We start from the raw sequence: 24,289 nt of genomic DNA, 5'->3' as shown, positions 1-24,289 counted from the left end.
TTGACACTTCTTCCACTACCATCCTTGCACGCTACATCGCTACAACAAAGATGATGGGGAGAAGACGCTGCCGAAGGTGAGCCACGTAAATAAGACCGCCCACAAAACGGCGCATCCGGAAGCGACTGTCAGAAAGCGGTTTGAAGATGATCTGTAAAACATAATCTATGCAACATTTTGACCAAAGAACCAGACCACAAGGAAGTTTTCAAATTAGAAAAAAAATAAAAATAATACACAGTAACTCCTTTAATGCGCCCTATAATCGGTGCACCTTATATATGAAAAAATGCCTTATTAATCCGGTGAGCCCTATGGTACGGAAAATACGCTACATTGCATGCGCACTTATAGCATGTATATAAAACGTTTTTTTGGAGTTTTATAGTCTTTATAATCGGAGTAGGTGAATCTCTATTATCTGCATTGTTGGCCGTATTCTTCTGGCAGTTAGAACACACAGAAAAGGAGTATTCTTGTCTCACATAAGAATAGTGGATGATGGGCAAAATGTAAAAAAAATGTTTTATTACTTTAAGTAGATAGACAGCAGTATACTGGGATTGGTATTGGTCGGTACAGCCCTAAGTTTAATATCCCTAAGACAACATCTTAGCAGCAACTGTGGGTAGAAGGCTTTGGTATAAAAATAAACATGCTGAATTGCAAATATTAATGCAGTCGCTACGGTCCCCACCTGTGTCTGGTACACTTGAACCAGTTGAGGATGTCTGTGCAGCTGGTGTAATAAATCTGGTCAAAAGGATGGGCATACGACTCCTGCACTGTCACTGAATATCTGAAACCACAGGAAGAGAAGAAGACAAGGGATCAGACATATTATGAGGTTTAGAATCCCTTTGTGTGTGTGTGGGTGGAGTGTGATTGAAGTGAGGTTGTGTGTAGCCTACATGTGTACATGTCTAAACTCTACCTAATTGTTTTATATCCCTATTCACTGTACAGGTTCAAAGAGCGAATAACAATTCATAATGTTTTGAGCAGGCAAGGAATAACCCTGGCTATGGTGCAGGGCAATTATTTCAAACGCTGCCTGTAAATGTTGAATAAACCTATAATTTTAACTTGAACCATTGAACTGTACGGTCAGTAAACAAACCTCTCCCAGTGGCTGCAGACATTTGGGTCCTCCAGGTTGAGGGAGGAAGTGATGCAAGGCAGGAAAGAGAAGGCCATAGTCAATAAGACTGTCCTGGAGCGCTGCAGTGGCATGGCCATCTTAGTCAGGGTTGTACCTTCAGACAAAGATGCAGGTTAAAACTGAATCCCGATGCTCCCCCTTAAACCTTGTCTTCACTCTTCTGCCTTGGTTTTGTGTGTCGAGCATGTGGTGTTCCAATTCTCCAGTAAGGTTAAGGCAGGGGCCGGCCACCCAAAACGTTGAAAGAGCCATATTGGAGCAAAAATACAAAAAACTAATCTATCAGGAGCCGCAAAAAATGAAAAGCCTTATAATGAAGGCAACACATAACGTTAAGTGTCTATATTAGCTATATCCTACTATCAAAATTACTATGTGTCGCAGGCTGAAGCAAATCTTCGTTGACAGAAATGTTGAAATGTAATATTTATTCTACACATTTTTACAACATTAGAAACCATTAGCAAATCAGAGGCTACTCAGAAGGTGAGATAACTCCTGGAAATCACTGGCTTTTAGACTTAGACTTCCTTTTTTTAAAACGTTTTTTTTTATTGTCATTCAAATTTGAACTTTACAGTACAGATAACAACGAAATTTCGTTGCATTAGCTCATGGTAGTGCAGGATAAAAAAGCAATAAGGTGCATATATAAATAAGTAAATAGGTTACTGTACAGATAAATATATTGCACTTTTTCATATGCATCCACGTTTATGGATGTGTGGTTAATGGCCGAAGGTATATATGTGTGTGTCCAAGTTAAAGGAAATGGCAGGCTGTCTTTTTCTAACAGATTTATTACAATCTTTGGCAAGTTAGGTAATGTTTGCTGTGGTCTGGAACAACATGGCACACAAACAACTATCTGAAATGCAGCCAATATTACATAAAAATAATGTGTCATGAAACATGGAAAAATAAACTAAGAACACAGAGGACATAAGTAAAGGTGATTAAATGAGCTCAAATATACCTACAAATAGGGCATAATGATGCAATATGTACATACAGCTAGCCTAAATAGCATGTTAGCATCGATTAGCTTGCAGTCATGCAGTGACCAAATATGCCTGATTAGCACTCCACACAAGTCAATAACATCAACAAAGCTCACCTTTGTGCATTCACGCGCAGCATAAAACATTTGGTAGACAATATGAGACAAAGAAGGAGTGGCATAAAACACGTGTTTATGTGACAGCGTCAGAGAAAAATATACATGTAAACAAACTGTTGGGTCACAGTCCACACAACGGTGAGTTCAAGGGCCGCTGAAATTAGTAGGACAAAACGGCGCTCGCCAAATACTCTCATCAGTGAAGCATAAACACAAATCTATAAAACAGTGGGTTTTCTAACAATTATGAAGGTTTGTGTCATGTTTGTCCTCCTACAGAAACCATATTTCACAACAAAACACTTTTTTTTACCCCATTTCTTTACCATTTCCATAAATTTTTGAAAAACCTCCTTGGAGCCACCAGGGCGCCGCTAAAGAGCCGCATGCGGGTAAGTCTTAGGGGTGTGGTTGCGACCACACTCAACCAAGCATTAAAGTATAAGCAGAAAGTGCATAAAATTATAAACATTACTGATTTTAATAGTAATGACACTAATTAACCATTAGGTATTCAATCCTTTCCTCCCCCGCGTAAATATTGCCATGTTTTAAATTTTTTTAATTTCAAATCTGTCACGGTCCAGGCGCGCGTCAGTGCGCATTCATCTGTGTGCTGCGCTGAGCGCGCACCTCCGAGAGCGCCCAAAGCTGCAATCAATCGCCGGCAATCTGCACACCTGGACCTGATGATCAGACCTCCCTTCAAAAGCCTGCACAACCTGCGCCAGAACATAACCTTTTGTTGATGTCCCTGGTTTCCTTCCATTGCCTTGGATTCGAGCTGTGCGTCTTGCTCCCTTGGAACCCCCCCCCCCCCCCCCCCCCTGGATCTCGACTGCCTTCCCGGATCTCGACCCCCCTCGCATAGACACAGACTCTGACGCCTCTCTCTCACCCTGGATCTTTGATCTGTCGCACGGACTTCCTAGATCAGCCTCACCCTCTTGGACTTCCGAGTTTGGAACAACACCTCCCGGTAACACTCAACAGATAACTGCTTCACATAGTCTTACACCATACACACTCTTGGATTTTGTGACACTCCATTTCCTTAGTTTATATTATTATTGTTTGATTATTATATATATATATGTGTGTGTGTGTGTGTGTGTGTGTGTGTATATATATATATACATATATATATATATATATATATGTATATATATAATAAATCATAGAGCTTTACTGCCCCCTTGTGTCTGTGCTGTCAACTCCCTCCTGCACACGTAACAAAATCGCTCATCATTTGAGCTAGCTAACACGACTGTAGCTAGTAAACTACCATGTCAGACTTACAGTAACAGCAAACTGACTTTACTACAATTTAGTACATTTCATAAATGATTAGATAGCTAATCTACTTTCAGAATTTACATGTGAATGTGAGTGTGAATGTTGTCTGTCTATCTGTGTTGGCCCTGCGATGAGGTGTCGACTTGTCCAGGGTGTACTCCGCCTCCTGCCCGAATGCAGCGGAGATAGGCTCCAGCAACCCCCGCGACCAAGCGGTAGGAAAATGGATGGATGGATGGATGGACGTTCAGAAAGTTGTTTTTGTTTTTGAATCACTCATCATACAAGCTAGCTCATGCTGCTGTCGCTAATTAACTACATTGTCAGCATAGGAGCAAACAGACTTCATTACAATTTACTACATTTCCTGACTGATTAGACAGCTAATCTACTTTCAGAATTTACAGTGGCCATCATTAGAATGTTGATTTTTTTTCGCTCGTCAAACAAGTTTAGCTATCACGGCTGAAGATAATAAGCATCAATTGTCAGCAGCAAACTACAATTTACTACATTTCATGAGAGACAAGACAACTACAGGGTGACACAAAAAAAGCGTTCATCACCTAAACTTGAATAACTTTTGAAATAATTAATCAATTATTTAAATTTTTCAGATTTACCAAGAAGAATTAATGTTCTAAAAGTTTAGAAAATTTCAACTTCGAGATGGCATGGACTACTGAACAAAAGACATTTATAGTTGAGGCCTATTTTCGGCTGAATTCTATCCACGCGGCTCAATTGCAATTCAAAGAACGGTTTGGACGTCGTGAATTTCCTGCCCACACAATGATCTACAGATGGGTCAACAAGTTCCGAACCCATGGGACTGTTAATAACCTCAATCGTAAAGATACTAACAGACAATCACACTCTGGACGACCGAAATCTTCAAGGACACCACAGAATTTTGATGCAGGCAGAGACTCTGTTGTTCGCAGCCCAAGCAAGTCTGTGCGTCGACGAAGTCAGGAGCTTGGAATGAACCGGGAGTCTGTGCGGAGAATTTTGATCGCAGATCTCGACCTCTATCCTTACAGGATACAGATTAAACAAAAGCTTACACCTGCCGACATGAGGAAACGAGTGATCATGTGCCAGTGGTTTTGCGATAAGATTGACGCTGCGCCAGACTTCCTTGACCATGTCTGGTTTTCGGATGAGGCACATTTTCTGCTGTCCAGTCATGTGGACTCTAAGAACAACATCTTCTGGGGTAACACACCCCCTGAGTACTGTCTGCAAAGGCCATTACACTCTGTCAAGTGCACTGCATGGGTCGCCATCTCCAAACATGGCATCATTGGACCATTCTGGTTCGAGGACGACAACGAGCGGTTTGTGACAATCAACACCGAGCGATATGTTCAGGGGAGCTTATTTAGAGCACATTTTTTGAGTGCCAGTTAAACAAAGAGTTTTTGTGGTACAGACTTGAAACTTTAGAGATGTCTGCTACATAGAATTACACTAATGTAGCTGAATTGTTGTGTTAATCTAAATACAATTTTGGAAGTTATTCGATTTTTATTGATGAACGTTTTTATTGTGTCACCCTGTACCATGATCTATTTTTAGAGTTTACATTAGCCATGTTTAGAATGTTGCTTTTATTTTAAATCACTCGTCATAGAAGCTAGCTAACGCTGCTGAAGCTAGTGAGCTACTAGCAGCATCCATCCATCCATCCATTTTCTACCGCTTATTCCCTTCGGGGTCGCGGGGGGCGCTGGAGCCTATCTCAGCAACAATCGGGCGGAAGGCGGGGTACACCCTGGACAAGTCGCCACCTCATCGCAGCTACAAGCAGCAAACAATTACAATTAAAAATGAAAGCTGCCAGCAGCCCTTGCCCTGACCCAACACCAACCATTTCCTGAAGATTGGAGCATGTGTAAGCAAGGCATTACTGTTATAGTTTTTCACTACAAGGAAGCGATAAATGCGCCGCAGTAAACACGCAATTGCGTCCCACCCAACACCTCAACCCACCATCAAAAATTTTAGGACGATTGGAGCATGTGTAAGGAAGTTATGACTGTAGTAATTTTCCACCACAAGGGGGCGATGTAGTAATGCAGTTGTGACCCACCCAGCATCCCACCCACCGTCACAAATTTTAGGAAGATTGGGGCATGTGGAAGTAAGTTATGACAGTTATATTTTTTAACCACAAGGGGGCGATAATGGCAGCGCTGTAGTCACGTGGTTGCATTCCACTCAACACCCCAACCCAGCATCCATAATGTCAGTAATATCGCAGCATGTGTAAAGAAGTTGTGACTGTTATAATTTTCCACCACATGGGGGCGATAACGCCAGCGTAGTAGTCATGCAGATGCGTCCCATCAAACACCCTGACCCACCATCAATAATTTCAGTACGATTGGTGGCGGTGTAAGGAAGTCATAACTGTTACAGTTTTTCACCACAGGGGTGCGATAATGGCGCCACAGTTGAAAAAAAAGGGGTTGCAGTTTAACAAACTTCTCCGATGGACTTTGATCAATTGAATCGTGGTTAAAATGACAGATACTACACCTACAGGCAATAATAAATTGCGAACAAATTTTGCCTATGCCATAAAATGTGGGCATGGCATGGCGCCAAACATTGCTCTAATGATTCTCCACAAAACACAAAATGTTAAAAAATGGGGTCCACAAACTTAGATCTTGATCTTAATTGGTAGAAATGATGATGATGACACCCTGAAGTGCCCGATGGATCAGTACCTGTTCCTACCTAGTCATAGTGGGTTTAGCTTAGGGGCGAAAACAGCCCCAGCCCTTTTGCTGATCAGAGACCGATACTAAATTGATGGATGATAAATTGCAAAAAATGTTTTGCAAATGACAGGATGTGGGCGTGACATACCGCCAAACTTTGATCTTGGTGCTCATGGAAGCTTATTCTAGATCATAAATAATGCCTTTCACTTTATACCAGGATGAGGACGGAATCCAGCAAATTGGTACACTTTGACAGCCAATTTAGACCCAGAAATGGCGAGAACAACACGAAAAGACGTTTGGTTCAACCCCCTTTGTCCTTGTGAGGATTATGAGTCATTTTTCGTTTGAACGGGATTATAACAAGAATCGATCAGTCTGCATTTTTAATGACAGCAGACATTGTACAGTAAGTGATGTTTTATTACGTTTGTTGGCTCTCATGATGTCTGCACTGAGTAATAATCAGTGATGTTGTCAAAGAAAAAAGCAGAGGCTGTGGTGCGTTTTTTAAATGAATGCTTAAAATAATATTATTATGGATGTCCCCAACACTACATATATACTTATAGCATGTATATAAAACCTTAATGGAGGTGTTTGGATGTTTTTTTAAGGGCTTTATAGGCAGAATAGAGCGACTCCCATACACACTCAAAAATGCTGGGTTATTTTCTTCTACCCAAATGCTCGGTTTAGCTTGTTGGGTCATATTTATGGGTTATTTCTAAGGAGTTGGGTAGTTGTTGTGACCCAACCAGTAACCCAGCTGGCTGGGACATTGCCCATTCCCAAAATTTAAGAAACAACCCAGCAAGGAAGTACAATCTACCCTGCAGCTGGGTTACATTGTGGAGTGTTTCTCTTTACCTGCTGAGATGGTGTAAAGCGGTCAACTTCGCGCTTTGGGAGGATAGAGTAAAATAAAAGATTTGTGTGTACTTTATAAGTTACCTTATAACACACCTGGGCAATACACGGCCCGCGGACCACATTCGGACCGTTAAGATTTTCAACCCGGCCCGCTGGACGTTCCACTAAATTATTTTTAGTTCTTTAACATCAAAACTGTCGCCGCCATCATGATGTGCAGTGCTGTTTTTAAATTACCGTAAGTTTTGAACTATAGAAAGTATTTCAATGGTCGAAATCTGCGCTTTTGGGTGTTATACGAGTTATTACGGTCATCTAAGTCACAGCAGATCAGACCAGGAACAAACCAGAGTTGGTGGGGTTTGTTTTCAGAGCAGCCAGCCCGAAACGCGTGTGTCAGAAACAGATGCGGAAGCAAATTTTTACATTACATTATATCATAATGTAGGTGTTTATTACACTTTGCATTCATATTTAGCTGTTTTTTACATTTTTGTTGTGTTTTGCTTGGTCTGAGAAGTCAAAGAGGAGTGACGTGCATATCGTGTTAATATTCAGTGTTTTATTGTTTATAGTTATTATTGTAAATCCCACTTTCTTTTAATGTACATTACGTTTTTTAAGGCGGTCTGTCATAACGTTTTAGCTTACAATCAGACATTTTTGTGAGGTTCTGTATTGGTGTTCCTAAAAATCAGATATTCCGGCCCCCAGACACTTTTTTTTCTCTAAATTTGGCCACCCAAGTCAAAATAATTGCCCAGGCCTGGGGTAGACTGACGGAAGCATGGCTCCCAATTAGCACCGACGGTCCCTCCGACCACCACCTATCATTCATTCACCAGTGTGAGCGGCACTGGGGGCAAAGGTGAAGTGTCTTGCCCAAGGACATAACGGCAGTGACTTTGATGGCCAGATACAGGGATGAAACCTGTATCGGCATGGCCGTTCTACCCACCACGCCACGCCGAAAAAGGTAGTTAAAATCCCTTAAAAGTGCAGATTCGATCAGTCTGCATTTTAATGACAGCAGACATTGTACAGTAAGTGATGTTTTATTATGTTTGTTGGTTCTCATGAAGTCTGCAGCGAGTAATAATCAGTGATGTTGTCAAAGAAACAAGCGGACGTCGTGGTGCGTTTTTGAAATTAATGCTTAAAATTAGCAAAATACGTAAATATTAAATGTGTCCCCAATACTACATTACATATATACTTATTAGGGTTGTGAATCTTTGGGTGTCCCACGATTCGATTCAATATCGATTCTTGGGGTCACGATTCGATTCAAAATCGATTTTTTTTTTCAATTCAACACGATTCTCGATTCAAAAACGATTTTTTTCCCGATTCAAAACGATTCTCTATTCATTCAATACATAGGATTTCAGCAGGATCTACCCCAGTCTGCTGACATGCAAGCAGAGTAGTAGATTTTTGTAAAAAGCTTTTATAATTGTAAAGGAGAATGTTTTATCAACTTATTGCAATAATGTAAATTTGTTTTAACTATTAAATGAACCAAAAATATGACTTATTTTATCTTTGTGAAAATATTGGACACAGTGTGTTGTCAAGCTTATGAGATGCGATACAAGTGTAAGCCACTGTGACACAATTGTTCTTTTATTTTTAATTTTTATAAATGTCTAATGAGGTCAATGAGGGATTTTTAATCACTGCTATGTTGAAATTGTAACTAATATTGATACTGTTGTTGATAATATTCATTTTTGTTTCACTACTTTTGGTTTGTTCTGTGTCGTGTTTGTGTCTCCTCTCAATTGCTCTGTTTATTGCAGTTCTGAGTGTTGCTAGGTCGGGTTTGGTTTTGGAATTTGATTGCATTGTTATGGTATTGCTGTGTATTGTTTTGTTGGGATTGATCATTAAATAATAATTAAATAAATAAAAAAAAATAATAATAAAAAATCGATTTTTTAAGAATGAGAATCGATTCTGAATCGCACAACGTGAGAATCGCGATTCAAATTCTAATCGATTTTTTGCCACACCACTAATACTTATAGCATGTATATAAAACCTTAATGGAGGTGTCTGGATGTTTGGTTTTTTTTGGTATGAAAGGTTTTAAAACCGGACTGAAAAACATCAAGAATAGCAGGCAAATCAAGATAAGACTGAAATTGTAAAGCACAGCTTTCTCTAAAATCTTTGAAATAAAAGGAAGCTTCGAAATGGGGCAAAAAAATTGATAAAAATAGATGGATCTAAGTTTGGCTTCTTCAGCAGAGGTTCTACAACAGCTTGCTTAAAATAATTTGGGACAGTCCCTGAAGCAAGACTGCTGATAATTATTTCTTGGACGTGGGGGGCGATGGCATCCCAGATGTCTCTGAACAGACGAGGCGGCATTAAGTCTGTGCAACTTGCTGCAGGTTTGAGCTGTGATACAATTTGAGACAGCGGCTCTCAAAGTGCTTGAAGGTGATTGGACAGGTGGCAAAAATAGAAGGATCAAAGGATGGGCGATAAATGTTTGCCCTAATTGTGTCAAACTTATCAATAAAAAAAAGTCAAGGAATTATCCACAGACCTCTGGCGAAGCTTCTAAACATGTGACTTGGGGAACATTTAAAATTGTCACGGCGGGGGTACAGCTTGCTGCGCGGTTGTTCTCCAAAGATGCAAAAATGGACGGCTCCGGACGACAGCGTGAAGGTAGGATTTGATTTATTTAACATAAATCACCAAACTACAAAAAATGCAGGCAAAACAACAACAAAGGAAAGCGTCCCTAACAAACGTAAAGCTTAAACTTAGCATTAGGCTATGGCATGGAACAAAAACTTACTTGGCAAAGGTGTGACGCAAACAATGAAGCCAGTCCGACTGACTGGCAAAGGCAACTTAAATAATGCCTCTGATTAGTGCTCGGGAAGCAGGTGAGCGGGCAAGCACTAATCAGAGACAGGTGGACACAATGAGTGACCATGGCAACCAAAACAAACTCACGGGCGCAAAACCAAAAACTAAAGCAGTCCAAAACTAACAGAAAATAACTAAACAAACATGATCCGTACCACGGATCATGACAAAAATAGAATTGATTGTTTTGAAAATTGTTAAAATTACTTGTGATGATGTCAGAAAATTGCTTGTTTTTTTCTACCTGTAAAATGTTCTGATACTTTTTCCACAATTATTTTATGAGGACGGCGTGGCGCGGTTGAGTCACGTCCGTTGTGTCCTTAAACAAGACACTTCACCCTTGCTCCTGATGGGTCGTGGTTAGGGCCTTGCATGGCAGCTCCCGCCATCAGTGTGTGAATGTGTGTGTGAATGGGTGAATGTGGAAATGGTGTCAAAGCGCTTTGAGTGCCTTGAAGGTAGAAAAGCGCTGTACAAGTATAACCCATAACCCATGATAGCATAGGGAACATGAATTATCCTTCTTCCATTTACGCTCTGCCTGTCTGCACTGACGCCTGACCTTAGGGCGCATGGATTTAAAAGGAGAAATAAAATAAAAAAACATTGACAACAAGTACAAAACCCAAAACCAGTGAAGTTGGCACGTTGAGTAAGTCGTAAATAAAAACAGAATACAATGATTTGCAAATCCTTTTCAACTTATATTCAATTGAATAGACTGCAAAGACAAGATACTTAACGTCCGTACTGGAAGACGCTGTTATTTTTTGCAAATATTGGCTCATTTGGAATTTGATGCCTGCAACATGTTTCAAAAAAGCTGGCACAAGTGGGAAAAAAAGACTGAGAAAGTTGAGGAATGCTCATCAAACACTTATTTGGAACGTCCCACAGGTGAACAGGCTCATTGCGAACAGGTGGGTGCCATGATTGGGTATAAAAGCAGCTTCCATGAAATGCTCAGTCATTCACAAACAAGGATGGGGCGAGGGTCACCACTTTGTCAACAAATGCGTGAGCAAATTGTCCAACAGTTTAAGAACAACATTTCTCAATGAGCTAATGCAAGGAATTTAGGGATTTTACCATCTACGGTCCGTAATATCATCAAAAGGTTCAGAGAATCTGGAGAAATCACTGCACGTAAGCGATGAAATTACGGACCTTCGATCCCTCAGGCGGTACTGCATCAAAAAGCGACATCAGTGTGTAAAGAATATCACCGCATGGGCTCAGGAACACTTCAGAAAACCACTGTCAGTAAGTACAGTTGGTCGCTACATCTGTAAGTGCAAGTTAAAACTCTACTATGCAAAGTGAAAGCCATTTATCAACAACACCCAGAAACGCTGCAGGCTTTGCTGGGCCCGAGCTCATCTAAGATGGACTGATGCAAAGTGGAAAAGTGTTCTGTTGTCTGACGAGTCCACATTTCAAATCGTTTTTGGAAACTGTGGATGTCGTGTCCTCTGGAACAAAGAGGAAAACAACCATCAGGATTGTTATAGGCACAAAGTTCAAAAGCCAGCATCAGGTTTTGGAGCAACATATGTTGCCATCCAATCAACATTATCATGGACGCCCCTGCTTATTTCAGCAAGACAATGCCAAACCACGTGTTACAACAGCGTGGCTTCGTAGTAAAAGAGTGCGGGTACTAGACTGGCCTGCCTGTAGTCCAGACCTGTCTCCCATTGAAAATGTGTGGTGCAATGTGAAGCCTAAAATAGCACAACGGAGACCCCGGACTGTTGAACAACTTAAGCTGTACATCAAGCAAGAATGGGAAAGAATTCCACCTGAAAAGCTTCAAAAAATTATCTCCTCAGTTCTCAAACGTTTACAGAGTGTTGTTAAAAGGAAAGGCCATGTAATACAGTGGTAAAAATGCCCCTGTGCAAACTTTTTTGCAATGTGTTGCTGACATTAAATTCTAAGTTAATGATTGCAAAAAAAAACTAGGTTTCTCAGTTCGAACATTAAATATCTTGTCTTTGCAGTCTATTCAATTGAATATAAGTTGAAAAGGATTAGCAAATCATTGTATTCTGTTTTTATTTACGAATTACACAACGTGCCAACTTCACTGGTTTTGGGGTTTGTATATCAAGATTATGAGCCATTACAAGGTCCAATGTATCAGCCCTGTTCTTGCGTGGGACCAGCAACATATGTAAAACGTCTTTAGAGAGCGGCTTCAAAGGACAGCAGACATGAACACTGAGGTCTCCAACAATAAAAAGTCTGTCATAATTAGGTACCACACTGGACAAAAACTCAGAGAATGTCATTTATAAAATGTATGTTATATTTAGAAGGACGGTAAATCACACCACACAGTATTGGGCTCAAACATGCACAGCTCAAAGCTGGAAAAAAAAAGAGACTGGGAGTTGTTTGTAAGTAGTGGCCTTTTTAAAAACAATCGCTACTCCTCCTCCGCGTCCAGTGGTTCTCGGAGAGATACAATACGCACAATCAGGTGGCAAAAGTTCAGAGAAGGCGGCAGACTCGCCAAGGTCTCAGTCACAAACATAAAGTCCAAATCCTGTTAGGTGTAGTAATCCTTTAGAAAAACTTTTTCTTCACTCGTGATCTGGCATTAATGCACACCTGGGGAGATCGAACAACAGCCATCTTGGTTTACCGACACAGCAAGCAAGGGTTGTTGTGATCCACTCCATTTTGAAGGAGATATTGTCTGGTGTGTCGTGGGAAATAATGCAACTTCACCTAATTGGTCCAAAAAATATTGTTTGCAAATCAATAATCATAATAATGTGCCGTCGTCTAGTGCTTGTGCTGTGTAGAGCTTGGCAGGGAAATCTTGTAATACTCCATATCAGTAGGTGGCAGCAGGTCTTTGTAAAAGTCGGAACGCGTCGAGGATGGTTTGTCGTGATCCCAATATGCAGAGCACAGCGGGAGACAGCGTGCAGGTAAAAAGGTATGCAACGCTTAAACCAAAAATCAACAAAAGGCAAGTCCCGCTAGGAAAAGGCACTGAAGCATAGGGATGTCTATGTAAAACAAAAGTAAAACTGAACTGGCTACAAAATTAACAAAAACAGAATGCTGGACGACAGCAAAAACTTACAGGGTGTGGAACAAAGACGGCGTCCACAAAGCACATCCGTACATGACATGACAATCAACAATGTCCCCACAAAGAAGGGTAGCGTGCGCACAACTTCAATAGTCTTGATTGCGAAAACAAAGCAGGTGCGGGCAATAGCACTCAAAAGGAAGGCGTGAAGCTGCTACAGGAGAACACCAACAAAACAGGAAGGGTCACCAAAATAACAGCGCAAGACAGGAACTAATGCACTACACGCAGGAAACAACAACAAACTCAAAATAAGGCACGACAACCTGGTGGAGTTTCATTTTTTAACCTTTTCTGCTGGTGGTGTGCCTCCGTATTTTTTTTTATTAAAAAAATGTGCCTTGGCTCAAAAAAGGTTGAAAAACACTGCGGTAAAGTAAGAAAGAGATTGGCACATTAGAAGTTATTGGATCAATAACTGAATATTGAAATGCTTTACAGCACAAATGATACTCCATTACTGTGGTCATAAAAAAGTATTTGTTATGTTGGGGTCGCATGTTTGCGCGCGGATCGTTTCCCCAAGATGCAGATGGAACTCCGCAGGCAGCGTGCCAGTAAGACAATTATTTATTTTCCATAAATCAGTCCATAATACAAAAATGCAGGAAAAATAGAAACAAACACAAGAAAGGTGTGCCGATTGCACGGGGAGCTAAGGCATAAAAATAGCACTGGAAAGCTAACATAGAAACAGGAATCAAAGGAATACTAACGTAACTTGTTGCAGGAGCCAACAAAACAGCCAGACCGAGTGTGGCGAAAGGCAGGAATAAATACCTCTCTGATTAGTGCCCGGGAGCAGGTGAGCGTCCCGAACACTAATCAGAGGCAGGTTAAAATAATCAGCACCCATGGCAACCAAAAAAAACAAAAAACCCAGGGGTGCTGAAACAGAACTAAGAGAGTCTTAAAACTAAAACAAAACATGATCCGGGAAACGGATCATCACAGTATTATTTGTGCTTTAAAGATGTTTCGTTTTTGAGCTATTGAGCTGTTGTGTGCCAATCTCTTTCTAACTTTACCGCAGTTTGTGACGGGTGGCGAGGGCGGCAGAGACGCAGAGAGTGCCTCATCACATCTATGCCGACGGCTGGTATGATCCAGGTACCACTAGGATCCAAAGAGTATAGCAAATGGGGAAATTTAGCTGTCAGAGCCGCCTTGCATCTAGCCACGCGGCCACTGCGTTTCCCGCGGCGTCTTCTGGCAGGAACATCCTCTGTGCGCAGCAGGTAAGCTGGTACACCGGTGAGGATCGGGGGGGAGATAGGTTGTCTGCCCACCCGGTTCAAATTTAGCCAGTGACTTTACGTGTAATTTGATCATAAACCAGCAGAGAGTTGATGTGAGTTGGTAGATTTGTCATAAACAATACAAACAGAAGCAATGCCGAGTGGGCAAGACGTTGTGCCACACATTCGGGCGCCATTTTGACCCTTGGGTGGGTATGTCCTACACATATTTATTGTAACAAAGCAATGAAATAGTTCACCATCTTTTGTCGGTGCAGACTATGCTAAATGGACTTTGATCCATGGACGGTTCAAAGTTAGCCAGTGACTTTACGTGTAATTAGATCTCTAAAAGTGCTTGGTGATCGGAAACCAGCATAGAGTTCATGTGAGTTGGTAGATTTGTCATAAACAATACAAACAGAAGCAATGCCGAGTGGGCAAGACGTTGTGCCACACATTTGGGTGCCATCTCCCCTCTGTTGCAAGTCTGGAGTTGTATGTTGTAATATGTATATGTGCTTTGCTATGGAGGTTTTTTCCCACTCCAGACTAGATTGTATTTTTTTTACTCATCCTTACCCAGCGTTTACCTTTTTCCCATCTTTTATGGGGTGCCTTGCGACGACCCATCAGCGTTCCTGTTCTGTAACCCTGTACACTTTGTTTGTCTAATCTTGAACGGGTTTGTGCTGAAAACAAAGCTCCGTTGTACTTGTGCAATGACAATAAAGACCTACATACCTACCTATCTTGACCCTTGGGTGGGTATGTCCTACACATAATAATACCACCTTAACATTTGACAACCAAACAATTAAACAAGGAGACTCGGTAAAGAATCTGGGTATTATCTTCGACCCAACTCTCTCGTTTGAGTCACACATTAAGAGGGTTACTAAAACGGCCTTCTTTCATCTCCGTAATATCGCTAAAATTCGTTCCATCTTGTCCACTAGCGACGCTGAGATCATTATTCATGCGTTCGTTACGTCTCGTCTCGATTACTGTAACGTATTATTTTCGGGCCTCCCTATGTCTAGCATTAAAAGATTACAGTTGGTACAAAATGCGGCTGCAAGGCTTTTGACATAAACAAGAAAGTTTGATCATATTACGCCTATACTGGCTCACTTGCACTGGCTTCCTGTGCACTTAAGATGCGACTTTAAGGTTTTACTACTTACGTATAAAATATTACACGGTTTAGCTCCAGCCTATCTCGCCGATTGTATTGTACCATATGTCCCGACAAGAAATCTGCGTTCAAAGAACTCCGGCTTATTAGTGATTCCCAGAGCCAAAAAAAAGTCTGCGGGCTATAGAGCGTTTTCTATTCGGGCTCCAGTACTCTGGAATGCCCTCCCGGTAACAGTTAGAGATGCTACCTCAGTAGAAGCATTTAAGTCCCATCTTAAAACTCATTTGTATAATCTAGCCTTTAAATAGACCCCCCCTTTTTTAGACCAGTTGATCTGCCGTTTCTTTTCTTCTCTCCTCTTCTCCCCTGTCCCTTGCGAGGGGGAGTTGCATAGGTCCGGTGGCCATGGATGAAGTGCTGGCTGTCCAGAGCCGGGACCCCGGGTGGACCACTAGCCTGTGCATCGGTTGGGGACATCTCTGCGCTGCTGACCCGTCTCCGCTCGGGATGGTTTCCTGTTGGCCCCGCTGTGGACTGGACTCCCGCTGATGTGTTGGATCCACTGTGGACTGGACTTTCACAATGTTATGTCAGACCCACTCGACATCCGTTGCTTTCGGTCTCCCCTAGAGGGGGGGGGTTACCCACATATGCGGTCCTCTCCAAGGTTTCTCATAGTCATTCACCGACGTCCCACTGGGGTGAGTTTTTCCTTGCCCGTATGTGGGCTCTGTACCGAGGATGTCGTTGTGGCTTGTACAGCCCTTTGAGACACTTGTGATTTAGGGCTATATAAATAAACATTGATTGATTGATTGATTGACATGTTCATGGTATCAAAGCAATGAAATAGTTGACCATCTTTATCGGTGCAGACTATGCTAAATGGACTTTACAATTAATTGTCTTATGACTGTTTGAAAAATTATTTTCACAGATTTAAGTATATACAGTGTCGTGAATCGATCTACAAAGAAAGATGGCGGACAGTTCAAGACGACAAGAGTAAGTTTGAACTTTTTCCTGTAGCGGTCATAAATCATTATGACGTTTGGACTACAAAAAATAGTATTTATTTACAGGGACAGTACAATGAAACATTGCTACCCATTGGTAACCGATGTCAAAGTACATAAGACTTCTAGCCCCAGGCTAATTTGCAACCCTAGTCCCTGGTTAGGCTTTTAAAGAAAAGTCGAGAAAAGTGTAAAACACATACAAAAGGATTAAAACAAGTACAAAAATAAAAACACATTGAAAATAATAGGCCCCATTTGTCCATACTACACCCAGTTCTATTGCTCACACTTCTGATTTTCCTTAAGAGGACGGATAGCTTAAAAAAAAACTAAAGTTGCAATACCCAGCTCTGCCTGTAGGTATCATAAATTATTCTGACGTTTGGACTCCAAACAAATGAAAATAACCAATTCATCTGGTAGGCATTTTAAATGACCAAGCAATTGGGTTGAATATACAACCAATTTATTTGGTAGAATTAACCCAGCATTGCAGTTAAAATAACCCAGCATTTGGGTTGAATATATAACCTATTTAGCTGGGTTAAATAAGAAACCCATATTGCTGGGTTGAATTAACCCAGCATTGATTTGCTCCAATAGTTACCCAGCAGGGTAGTTTTCAACCCAACAGTTTTTAGAGTGTAGGCTCCATTGTAAGCGGACTTTAAATATATTTATTTATAATTTACCAAACCCAAAACCAGTGAAGTTGGCACGTGGCGTAAATCGTAAATAAAAACAGAATACAATGATTTGCAAATCCTTTGTTATCTTTTTTGCAAATATTAGCTCATTTGGAATTTGATGCCTGCAACATGTTTCAAAAAAGCTGGCACAAGTGGCAAAAAAGACTGACAAAGTTGAGGAATGCTCATTAAACACTTATTTGGAACATCACACAGGTCAACATGCTAATTGGGAACAGGTGGGTGCCATGATTGGGTATAAAAGCAGTTTCCATGAAATGCTCAGTCATTCACAAACAAGGATGGGGCGAGGGTCACCACTTTGTGAACAAATGCATGAGCAAATTTTCGAACAGTTTAAGGACAACATTTCTCAACGAGCTATTGCAAGGAATTTAGGGATTTCATCATTGACGGTCCTTAATATCATCAAAAGGTTCAGAGAATCTGGAGAAATCACTGCACGTAAGCGGCAAGGCTAAAAACCAACATTGAATGCCCATGCCCTTCAGTCCCTCAGGCGGTACTGCATCAAAAACCGACATCAGTGTGTAAAGCTTATCATCACATGGGCTCAGGAACACTTCAGAAAACCACTGTCAATAACTACAGTTCTGTTAATGATTTGCAAAAAAAAATATTTTCTCAGTTCGAACATTAAATATCTTGTCTTTGTAGTGTATTCAATTTAAAATAAGTTGAAAAGAATTTGCAAATCATCGTATTCGGTTTTTATTTACGATTTACACAACGTGCCAACTTCACTGGTTTTCGGTTTTGTAGAATGCATAAAAAAAGAAAAACATGTGTTTTTGTCTTACTCAAGGATTGTGAATGATAGGCAAAATTCCCCAAAAAGTGCAGTTCCCCTTTAACTCAAGTTAACTAACATTATCTACTGTAAGTAAATCTTAATGGAAAACCGCTACTAGCATTTATGTGCCGACTTGTTTCCAACGTTCGTTGGTAAGAGTTACTGCACAGAAGTTTTAGGCAGGTGTAGAAAAAAGGATGCAGTAAGAATGTTTTCAAAAAATGGAAGTAGAGTTGTTGTTGTTTTTTTAAATCAATTTACAAAAAAATGCAAAATGGCGTGTTTCTAACATAGGCGGAAAGTTTCTTATTAATGTTATTCTGATTAAACGCTTAGCGCATGTGATGTGTACGCACATCATGATCGGATCAATTTATTTAGTGTTCATGTAAACAGAGGATTTGGAATTCCGATCAACCAAGATTTAGATCGGACTGGAGACATGTAATCATTGTTAATGAAAGATGCAATAATCTTTTACATAGTTGGGTAAAATCAGTGATGTACCGTCAGGGCCAGCAAGGCCTTTTCTGCTGGCCTAATATAACCAGAAATCATGATCATAATTAAAGATACAATTATTTTTTCATTTACTTTCCCTAAATATCTAAAAGTATTCATATTCTCTTCATGTCATATTATGCTCCTTCTAGTGCTGTTATTTTTAGTTTTAGTTAGTATCCAATCAGTATTCAGCTATCTTATGTTGCCATGCTGTACCAAATCTTCATAATCAACAATGCGGGCGTCCGTGCACTGTAAGTGAACGGGGACATACAGTTGATAGACAGTTGCGTTAGCCAATCAATTAATGAGTTGTTGTCAGTAAGGCCTTCTAGCTGGCCTCACGTTGAACGTGACTTTTGCGCATCCCGTGATTGGATACTCACCAGGACCGTTAGCGGATGAATTTGAGAACACATAGAGTTGAGAGACAGTTGCGATAGCCAATCCGATCACAAGTTGTTAACAGTAGCCTATCCAAATAGCCTGATGTTAACGAGGCTGTGATTGGATACTCACTTGTCATTTCAAAGTGAGTTTCCATTCACAAGTTTCAATTTAGCAGGAAGCAGGAAGTGTTGTGCCGTAGCCAGACCGGGATAGCAGAGAAGGAGAACAAAACGTTGATTAGGTGGCAGATATATATTTGCAAGGCCATTTTTAAGAAGGATATTTAAAGAGAAACTACATCTTGTGAGACGATGTCGGCCAACACCGAAATCTAGATCAGCTGTTCTGGTGATGAAATGCTCGCCATTTCCACTCGAATAAGCCGGCGACGAGGGGTACTACTGGCTTCATCATCATCATCGGCGATCACTCGAAACGAGTATGATTGTCCTCCTGTTGGTGGGATTGCCTTCAGGAGAACGCCTGTGCGTGGAATCTTTTAAAGTGGGGAGACTAGTGCACAGACAGCCACCACACTGTCCTTGGCAAAGAGAAGGCCAGGGTCCAATGGCATGGAGACCAAGACAATTGGGGGCCCATCTTTGCTGCAGCCTTCTTCCGCCTTTGTGCCCGTTGTGGAGCTTCTATGCAACCATCATCCGCCCACTCCACCGTTGAGGTCTTTTCTACTGGCTTATTCGGCGTCGAATAGGTGCAACAAATTGTTCGGTTTTTTTGTTGTTTTTTTTCACTTTTAATATGTTTTTTGCAATTTTAATTTTGACAGTGCCACATAAGATATGTTTCAATTGCTGATGCGTTTTAATTGATTTTTAAATGCGCCAGAAAATAACCCGTTTTGTATACTGTTGATGTGATTCAATGCGCAGTAGGGCATAAATGTGTTCCTGTATAGTATTTCTCCAGCAACGGTCATGTGGTGACATCAATTATGGTATTTTGAGAGGTAATCTTTGAAGTCGGACATCACCGAAGGCCTAGGTGGGAAACGCATGGCCCGCCAATGTTTAAATTGAAATCAGTACCCTTAAAACAGTGAATTACCACTAAATAGCTTGGTTGCTCTTGCTTTGCAACTTTGGTGAGAACAGGAGACAACATATGACAATTTTCTGGAGCTGGAGTTTGGGAGAAAACGGATGCTTCAACTTTCCCATTCTGGCTCATTGGTCATGCCAGGCAAAACAACAGCTGAGGCTCAACCTTCCGTAGATCCTTCCAGATTGAACATAGCTGGTCAGCATACTGTACACTGTACACTACAACTATGACCACGTTATCTGAGTGAGACAGGCTAACATCCCTAAGTCAAAACACTATTATAAAAATGATCTGCTGGTACGATGACTCTGTTGTAGTCGACTATGTTTCACCCGATTCCCAAGAGTCTGAAGTCATTAATAAATAGTGTACTCATGTTGTGAGTGTACAAACTAGGCAAAAAGTGACCACCCACTCTGTGACGCCAGCATCTTCACTGAGAAAGTATAGGCGGAAGTAAAATCTGTGTTTACTCAAAAGCATCTGTTACTACTGGCTGAGTGAGTGAAACCTCACAATCCACAGCTGCTGTGTGTGTGTGTGTGTCTCTTGCGCGGTGTGTGTATGTGTGTGTCGTGTTGCGTTTGATTGAGTACGCTGTGTTTTGTCTTCCAGTCACCACAGGCAGACATGTGTCTCCTGAAAACACATGACTTCCTCATTCGCTTTCACTAGGAAACCACAACCATTCCCTTCAGTTTATACAGTAGCTTCATGGGAGGATATTCGATAGTAGTGTTTTTCAACCACTTGAGATACAGTCAGGTGTGCCGTGGGAGATTACCTAATTTCACCTATTTGGGTTAAAAATGCGATGAGGTGGCGACTTGTCCAGGGTGTACCCCGCCTTCCGCCCGATTGTAGCTGAGATAGGCTCCAGCGCCCCCCGCGACCCCGAAGGGAATAAACGGTAGAAAATGGATGGATGGATGGGTTAAAAATAATTTTTGCAAACCAGTAATTATAGTCTGCAAATGATGTGTTGTTGTTGAGTGTCGGTGCTGTCTAGAGCTCGGCAGAGTAACCGTGTAATACTCTTCCATATCAGTAGGTGGCAGCCGGTAGCTAATTGCTTTGTTGATGTCGGAAACAGCGGGAGGCAGCGTGCAGGTAAAAAGGTATCTAATGCTTTAACCAAAAATAAACAAAAGGTGAGTGGCCCTAACAAAAGGCATTGAAGCTTAGGGAAGGCTATGCAGAACGAAACTAAAACTGAACTGGCTACAAAGTAAACAAAAACAGAATGCTGGACGACAGCAAAGACTTACTGTGGAGCAAAGACGTCCACAATGTACATCCGAACATGACATGACAATCAACAGTGTCCCCACAAAGAAGGATGAAAACAACTGAAATATCCTTGATTGCTAAAACAAAGTGGATGCGGGAAATAGCGCTCAAAGGAAGACATGAAAATGCTACCGGAAAATACCAAAAAAAGAGAAAAAGCCACCAAAATAGGAGCGCAAGACAAGAACTAAAATACTACACACAGGAAAACAGCAAAAAACTCAAAATAAGTCACGGTGTAATGTGACAGGTCGTGACAGTACACCTACTTTGAGACAAGAGCTATAGTGATGCATGGTTGGTTATGGTTTAAAGTCATATCCAACAATTGCGACAATTGACGTTTTACTGTCAACTGAGTTTCGTTTTTTTAATGATTTCTGCTGGTGGTGTGCCTACGGATTTTTTCAACGCAAAAAATGTGCCTTGGCTCAAAAAAGGTTGAAAAACTCTGTTCTATAGGGACGTTTTAGGGTTTTATGCTGCCGAATACGATACTTACTGTATCATTCATGAGTGAGATACCAATACCAATCACAAGTATTAACTGTAGATTTTTCTATTTATTTATGATGAATGCTTTTGACAGTTAGAATATCAACACAATGTACCCAAGAATGTACAACAATTCTTCTCAACAAAAGAGGAGAAATATAACCTTAGACGAAAATCTAATTTAAAACATTTGTATGCTCGTATAACACTTAAAACCTTTAGCATATCAGTATGTGGAATTAAATTATGGAACGGATTAACCAAAGAAATAAAACAAAGCACCAATATGATTCAGTTTAAGAGACTGTTCAAACTACAAGTGTTCACAAAGTACACAGAACAAGAATTATGATGAATATCTTGAACCCTTTTTTTTGTTTGTTTTTTTGTTTTTTATTGAGACAAAGATCATTTATGTATTTAAGATGTGTTTACTTACTATGGTATATTATTGTTTATTATTTATTTGTTCACTGTTATGTTACAGAGAACATAAAAATAGGATAAAATTGCCATGGAATGAAAAGGGGTAGGATTAAATAAGCTCAGCTTCTTCCTACTCCCTTTCGGACATGCTGTAATGAAACAACTGGAAATTTGTGATGAATTACATTGTATCGTATGCATGTTCGAAATAAACTGAAACTGAACTGAACTGAACTGAACTGAATGTTTAGACTAGTTCCTTATTCTCTTTTATTATATACAATTGTTTTGAGTAAAATGAAGTCAATACTACACAATAACTAAAAGCAATCAAAAATAACTTTCTACTATCAATTTATCAATGAGCAAATCACAATTTATTCATATAGCCTGAACTGCACTTTTTTGGAATGTTGCCAATCATTCACAGTCCTTATTAAAGAATACATATATGTTTCTTTATTTTATTCATTCTAACTTCATTCTAAGTCTGATAACAATGAAGGTAATAGGATTCACATTAGTCGGCCTAAAAAGCACTCTAAAAAAACACATGTATATATGTAATGTAGTAACAGGCACATTCATAATAACATGTCATATTTACATAGTTTGCTCATTTTAAGCATGTGGCTACGCATTAATTTTTACAGAAGCATCACAACGTTTGCTATTTCCTTCAACAATAACAACAACAATAACTACCGTATTTCCTTGAATTGCCGCCGGGAATATAGTATTCGCCTGCCTAGAATTACAGCCGGGTCAAACTCGTTTCGCAAAATAATTAGCGCATGCTTGGCACTTCCGCCGGGTCAAATATGAGTCATTAAATGACTCCCGCCTCCTGGTGGTAGAGGGCGCTAGTGATCCTTCTTGCGACTACCAGTACTGCAGAAGACCGGTGCTGCAGAAGAAGACAACAAACAGCAAGCGTGAGCAGCGATCGTTTGCTTGCACTTTTACCATGGAGGATTACATATCTAAAATAAAATAGTTTTCTAAACTGGACTTTCAATCGAAGCAGGAGGTAATAATTAAAGGAATATCTCCAGAGACTTTTAAAACTGAAGAAAGATAAGGAAGACTGCCTTTGATCAGAAGCAGCCGCACATGGACACCATTTATAAGTAAAGGTAAGACCATAATAACGTTTTTTTTATTAAATGTACTTTTCATGATAAGGTAAGCGCCGGAGTGAGAAGAGGTTTTAAAATAATTAGCGCATGCTTGCCCATCCCGCATGCTTTTGGTAAGCGCAGGAGTGAGAAGAGGTTTTAAATTAATTAGCGCCCCTGCGGCTATTCAAGGAAATACGGTAATCACGGCAGACCTAATGAGAGCCAACAACTACTTTGGGACAAATTATAAAAATTAATTTTTTTAGTCACGGTGAGGGATGTCTTGTTTTGTTTTTTTCTGTCTTGTGAATTGCATGTTTTAGTTTGAAAAGTAACTCACCTCTCATTTCAGGTCACTTGCCCTTCCTTTTGTGTCATCAGTCTGACGTCATCCCTGATCCCTGATTGTTTCCACCTGTTCCCCATTACCCTCATGTGTTTTATAAGCCCACGCCTCCCTTTGTTCTGTGCCAGATTGTCTCGTTTGTTCGTGCCTCTCTAGCATCCCGTCCAAGCCTTGCTTCGTCTCTTGTTTGAATATCTTGATCCTGAATTCCCTTGTTGATATTTGGAGTTTTCTTTTTCTCCTCCTCAGCAGAGTGATTTGGGTTATTTAGTTTTGCAGCCGAAGTGGTGAGTTTTCAGTTTTTTCTTACAGTTCTTCCTTTTCCTCAATTTTTTGAGTGACACCTTTTTGTTAACCTTTTTTAGATAAGATACAGTGTAGAAGTTTTATAGCCATTGTTTCTCCCTCCTTTTGGAGCGTTTTTTGTTTAGGATAAATTTCATAGATTATATCCTGCGCCAAGTTTAGTTTGTTATTGTTTTTGTGTTTCCTCCTTTCGGAGTGATTTTCGGTTGTTCCTTTTTGTGGAACCCTTTTTCCCGGACTCGTCAGGTTATAGCCTATGTT

General features: G+C 40.5%; 1 protein-coding gene across 2 annotated transcripts in view; it reads right to left on the bottom strand.

Annotated features, from left to right (window-relative positions):
* Window positions 1-24,289, bottom strand: part of megf10 (multiple EGF-like-domains 10) — a 134,247-nt gene that overhangs the window by 102,520 nt on the left and 7,438 nt on the right. Inside the window, exons 1-3 of one of the 2 annotated variants that reach the window (XM_062031516.1) lie at window positions 2,280-2,396; window positions 1,121-1,256; window positions 698-799 (exon numbers count right to left, since the gene is read on the bottom strand). In XM_062031516.1, the coding sequence (XP_061887500.1) occupies window positions 698-799; window positions 1,121-1,256; window positions 2,280-2,289 (248 nt within the window). In that variant the 5' untranslated portion in view covers window positions 2,290-2,396. Of the gene's footprint in view, window positions 1-697; window positions 800-1,120; window positions 1,257-2,279; window positions 2,397-24,289 lie in introns of those variants that run through there. The other variant, XM_062031517.1, reaches the window with a different exon arrangement.

The sequence above is a fragment of the Entelurus aequoreus genome, linkage group LG21 (assembly GCF_033978785.1).
Source record: "Entelurus aequoreus isolate RoL-2023_Sb linkage group LG21, RoL_Eaeq_v1.1, whole genome shotgun sequence".
NCBI classification, from domain to species: domain Eukaryota; kingdom Metazoa; phylum Chordata; class Actinopteri; order Syngnathiformes; family Syngnathidae; genus Entelurus; species Entelurus aequoreus.
This window is presented reverse-complemented; position numbering and strand designations above follow the sequence as displayed.